Here is a 5,420-nt window from a genome sequence, read left to right on the forward strand (position 1 = left end):
TAGAGATGGCTCTGTTACCTCTAAAAAACAAGTTGCCTAAAGTGGCCGCTCCAAAAACAATCGCGCTGCAGTTGCTTGCGAAAAAAATTTAAAATATGTTTAGTTTACAATTTTTTACTGCCAATTATTTCAACACAAACTAAAACATGACTTTTAAAACACACATTTTATTATAAATTAGAGTTTAGCGTATATCGCAATAGATATTTTATTTATTGTCGTAAGCGACTACAGCGCTCTACGAGGCCAGCTTGCTCTACACGTACACTGGAGTGTCCATACTAAGATTCCACGAAAACAACTCCCGTTCCTCATTTCCGCTTTTCTTGGAAACAACCTAAACAGTGACGAAATATCACGTGAACGCCATGACATCACTTTCAGCAAATCACGTTGCCTCTTTGTGATGTCAGACGGAAATGACGTTCTTTATCGTCGGTGGGTGAGTCACCAGTTTATAAAGGCGAGCTGGGGGGTATTTGCGCGTGACTCACAACCGCGTTGGTCGCTTTCGCCCCGCAGTGCGTGGTTTGCGTCCACCCTGTTTGCGGTGTGCTTCGTCGTGCGGCCCGCTGGGTTTTCGCGTAGCACTGGAAGAAGGGCGCGGCAGGCGCGCGCCGCCGATGGAGACCACTTTCTACGAGGACAGCAGCGGAGGCAGCAGCGCACGGCCGACGACCATGCATCAGCCAACGCAGCAACAGCAGCTGTCGCGACGCGACGATCTGAGCTCGCGCAAGCGGAGCATGACCCTGGACTTGAACAGCGCGGGCCGACCCGAGCGTAGTGCCAAGCAGGCTCGGTGTTCGAGCCTGCTCACCTCACCCGACCTCAAGATGCTGCAGCTGGCGTCGCCCGAACTCGAGCGACTCATCATCGCGCACAACGGACTGGTGACTACGACGCCGACGCCGACCACCCTGTTCTCGCGAACCGCGACCGAGGAACAGGAGAACTACGCGCGCGGATTTGTGGACGCTCTCGCTCAACTCCACCAGCAACAGCAGCCGCAACAACCGCAGCCACAACACCAGCCTGTCGTGCAACCGATTCAGCTGATGGGCCCGGACGTGTCGGACTCGGGCGCCTCGACCTCCAACGACAGCTTCATCCTGCCTTCGTCGTCCGAGCACTCGGCGGCGGGCGACTCGACGAACGGCGTGAAGGACGAGCCCCAGACGGTGCCTCGGCTCGGAGCCACGCCGCCGCTGTCGCCCATCGACATGCGCGACCAAGAGAGGATTAAGCTGGAACGCAAGAGGCTGAGGAACCGCATCGCCGCCTCCAAGTGCCGCAAGCGAAAGCTCGAACGCATCTCGCGCCTCGAGCAGAAAGTGCACGAGCTGAAGACGGAGAACTCGCAACTGGCAGCCGAGGTGAGCACAATGCGGGACCATGTGTGCCGGCTCAAGCAGGAGGTTATGCTTCACGTCAAACAGGGCTGCCAGATCATGGTTGCCCCGTCCGTACCTTAGCTGCTGACTCTGTAATTTTACACTCGCCTCACACAGTGCTGTACATAGGACTGCCGAATCTCGCATTCATCGTCACCACAGAAAACACGCCGCTGCCAACGCGGAGATCGGACTCTCGAGCGGTGGGACTTCCCCTTTGGGCGTGTCCAATAAACGCCTTTTGTGTTGTAGAAACGTGTGTGTGTGTAAGCGCGCTCGCCGTCCGTTCGCTTTTGGAGGCCGTGCACATGCGACGCGCTGTGGCTGTGTGTGTGCGCACGGCCTGCCTGGCTTCAAGGTCGGCGAGCGCTTTGTTCTTTGTTTTCGCACCCACTGTGTGCGTGTGCTCGAACTCGCGCGCGCACGGCGGTCTGCTAGCCGCCGCTCTTTATGCTATTGAGAAAGTGCCCTCAACCGCGTGAGATAAAAAAGATCGGCGCGATCGGTTCGCCTTTCCCGGCTTGTTTTCCGACACCCGAGCCCTCAATCTCTCTTTACGCGCTATCGTTCAATCGCCGCGAGCGGTAGTTGCGAAACCCTTGAGCCCTAATTACGGGTTTTTCTGCGATTCCACGGTGCACTAACGGGATGCGAGTGTTGCTACGGGACTTCCGGCTTCACATCTGGCAGAACGGGTGGTGGTATGCGTACGGGATGCTTGCGCCATGCGTCATACCAGTTCTGCGGACATGTGTTCTCCGTTTGCCCCGTGTGATGCAATTGACTCTGGGGATTGAGCGCTAATTAAACGCTCGCCCGCCTGACTTGAGTACTCCACAGCGCCAGTTTTGGATAACGACTTTGCGGACCTAAGATTCGCTAGTTGTGATTAGAACGTATCGTCAGGGTTGTACGGTTAGCTTTTTCTTCGGCTCTTTGGATCATGTGAACGCGTATAGAACAATTTTGTTGTTACGTTCGCGGACCTCGCAGCCACCAGTGGTAGTGTTCATAGGAAATACATGGGAACTTTCAGAAGCTACACCATGTCTAAACATGGCTCGATTTTCATGAGGCTTGTGGCAGCGTTTTCATCTTTAGTGAATCGAGGAAATGTTGCGGGCAGATTTTATTGTTTAAGTTTCATTTTTTTTTTTCCAATTAGAGACAAGTTCCAGAAAAACGGTGTTTTTAGATATGTCGAACTTTCGTGTCATCTCGGGAAAAAACTAAGCCAAATATCAAAATTTTGTCCGCAAGATATCCTCCCTTTTTCTTTCTTGATTGTTAAGCCGCAATTTTTATCCATATCGAACCTAGTGTTTGCGTTTGACAGGCTCTGAAAGTTGTGTATTTTCTGCGGGGATTTGAATCGCTACTACACTCTACGACCAACTTCTTGCTTGTCTGTGTTTGTGCGCACATTTTTCTCTTAGAACGTGGACGAACTTGATTTCTTTCTTTCCTTTTTTCCTTGCTTGGGCCTGGGCTGTATTTCGAAAGGATTTCTGCTTTTCTTTTTTTTTTCTCGAGCTTGTGGTGGGAAAAGGAACCCAGGTAGCACCGAAACATTGCGATAATGTTACATTTTTGTTACGCTCAAATGTTTTTGTTACGCTCAAAGGCGATTGCTCTCGGTCGATTGGGGAAGGTTAGCACGCTGCGTTTGTTGACTCCCGGCTTGAACGCGTTGGATTCTGCCTGTCATGCGCGACTGGTCCTGCGTGTACAGGTAGAAGCAATATGAAAGGGAACACGAGAGCACGTTGCCTCCGTGCTTCGCTTCGACGAGAACAGGCGGCACCAGGGCCATGCCCCTGGGGCTGCCCATTCTGGCGTCCACTCGCTCCCGTACGTGTTCCCGCTTATACTGCTTCTACCTGTACATGGGGATCTCATCATCGCTGGACATATCTATGACGGCACTTCGATCGGAGTCACCATTCAAGCTAGGGTCACAGCTGTGTCGTCTTCGAAAATGTCTTGCTTCTAGTCTCCGTAAGTATTGAAGATCGGTGAATACTTTCTTAAGTAACCGTGGTGTGTTGTCCGGAGTTGTCGCTTGTGCACAAACAAGACGGACGAACCTAGGCCCTTTTTTTTTTCTTGCACCGTTGCTTTGCATCCAGCGTCTCGCGTCCTCTCCTGTTCTGTAAAACACGTATTCTGCCCACGCCTTGCAACACCCTCACCACGGGGGATGGTACACGGCCGCGGTAGTTCACAACAGCAACACAGTTAACGACCTAACTTTCAGAGCCCGCAGTGCAACACAAGCAGAAGAGGTCGCGATTGCTCTCGCGGCCTCACATTCCAATTCAAAATACATAATCACCGACTCGCGAGGGGCCTGTCGGAACGTCGAACAAGGCTGCACTCCCTTCCTAGCCTATCGAATATACCAAAATGGCATACGGGATACGGACCCCGCACACCGTTACCTCATATGGGCCCCTGCTCATCAGGGGTTGGCAGGAAACGAGGCAGCAGACGCAGCCGCCCGCGCGCTCTCTCACCGGGCTGTTTTCTCCTCCCCATCCGATCAGGAACCCGATTTTATTCCGATCTATACATTCAAAGATATTACAACATATTATCAAAATTGTCATCGCCTTTACCCTAACCCATGTAAAGGCCTGAAGAAGGCGGATGAGCGGCTCCTTCTCCGCCTTCTCACCAATACATTGCTGTGCCCGGCAGCGCTAAAACATTTTGACCCCTCCTTTAGCGGCAGCTGCCCACACTGTAGTGCGGTGTCTTCTGACACCTATCACATGGTGTGGGCCTGCCCCTCCAACCCCGCTATTCCCCCCATCCCCAACCCAACCCGGGAGGACTGGGAGGCGACCCTGCTCGGCTGCCAACAAGCCTTAGTCGGGCGCGCCCGGGCGGCGGCAACCGCCACTGGGGTCCCATACTAGGGACCTCCACCTTGTGTTTGTAAGGATCGGTCCCTTACGGGCTGATCCAAACATACCTCCTGTTCATTCGTAATAAATGTTTTCACCACCACCACCACCACGCCTTGCTGTGTACGTGTGGCAGGCAGGTGATGAACACTGGGATGAAGGAGAGATATCAGTCGGTGGAGGTTTGGAGAACGGGGGAGGGGGACCAGTGAGAATCCAAATTTCTTCAGTTTAGCCACTGAGAGTCTGTTTTTAGGAAAGCTTGTATCTCAGTGAAGAAGAGCCCTTTCTTGTCATTCTATCAGGCGGCTTTTTTTTAACCCTTTCAAACAGTCCAGTAACGCTATTATGTATGATATTTTTGTTATTTTGCTATTCTTCAAATAGACAAGGATAATTGTTGGACGTCACAAAAAACAATGCCTCTCACCTCTGCAATCGACTAAACGGTCTTTGCTTTCTTCGGATAGCTTTGACCAAATGCTTGCCACTGCTTTGACTTGACTTGTATGAGAATTGAATAGTCATGGAACCGAATCGAATACGAATAATATTATGTCATATTATCACTATCTGCATAAACAGCGAATGTTCGTACAAAATCATTAATCGTGCGAAACAGCGAAGAGCTATAGCAGCGTCTCTGAGGTAGGGTTCTATAATTTATGGAGTTAAAGCTAGCTGTCAACAGACGCGTCATTGATGTCCACTAGGGGATACTCAACGGGTCATCAGTATTATGTTTGAGTCCGTCATGTTATACGTATAGGTAAGATCGATTTTTGCGACTGATGACGATAGCTACCAAACAGTGCAACACATTAGTAAATGAGACGGGTGAGAGTGGCGGATGAGGCATGGAGGTCGGGTATGACGGCAAGGTATGCTCTACCTGCCGCGTCGCCCGATCTTAGAGGCCCTGTACTAGCATTACGAGCTCCCCCAAACTAATGGATCGGCCGCCGCGGTGGCTCAGTGGTTATGGCACTCGGCTGCTGACCCGAAAGACGCGGGTTCGATCCCGGCAGCAGAGGTCACATTTTGAAGGAGGTGAAATGCTAGAGGCCCATGTACTGTGCGATGCCGGTGCACGTTAAAGAACCCCAGGTGGTCGAAA

At 51.7% G+C, this 5,420-nt stretch overlaps 1 protein-coding gene across 1 annotated transcript; it reads left to right on the plus strand.

Moving 5' to 3' along the window:
* Window positions 1–465: 465 nt before the first annotated feature.
* Window positions 466–1,649, plus strand: LOC149367113 (transcription factor Jun-like). Its single transcript, XM_089554196.1, has one exon. The coding sequence runs from the start codon at window positions 624–626 to the stop codon at window positions 1,473–1,475; it is 852 nt and encodes a 283-aa protein (XP_089410322.1). The 5' UTR covers window positions 466–623; the 3' UTR covers window positions 1,476–1,649.
* The last annotated feature ends 3,771 nt before the right edge of the window (window positions 1,650–5,420 follow it).

The sequence above is a fragment of the Amblyomma mixtum genome, chromosome 1 (genome assembly GCF_055824585.1).
Source record: "Amblyomma mixtum isolate Tamu chromosome 1, ASM5582458v1, whole genome shotgun sequence".
NCBI classification, from domain to species: Eukaryota; Metazoa; Arthropoda; class Arachnida; order Ixodida; family Ixodidae; genus Amblyomma; species Amblyomma mixtum.

Coding starts and splice junctions, on each gene's coding strand:
- LOC149367113 (XM_089554196.1), top strand. CDS start 624: ATGGAGACCACTTTCTACGAGGACAGCAGCGGAGGCAGCAGCGCACGG.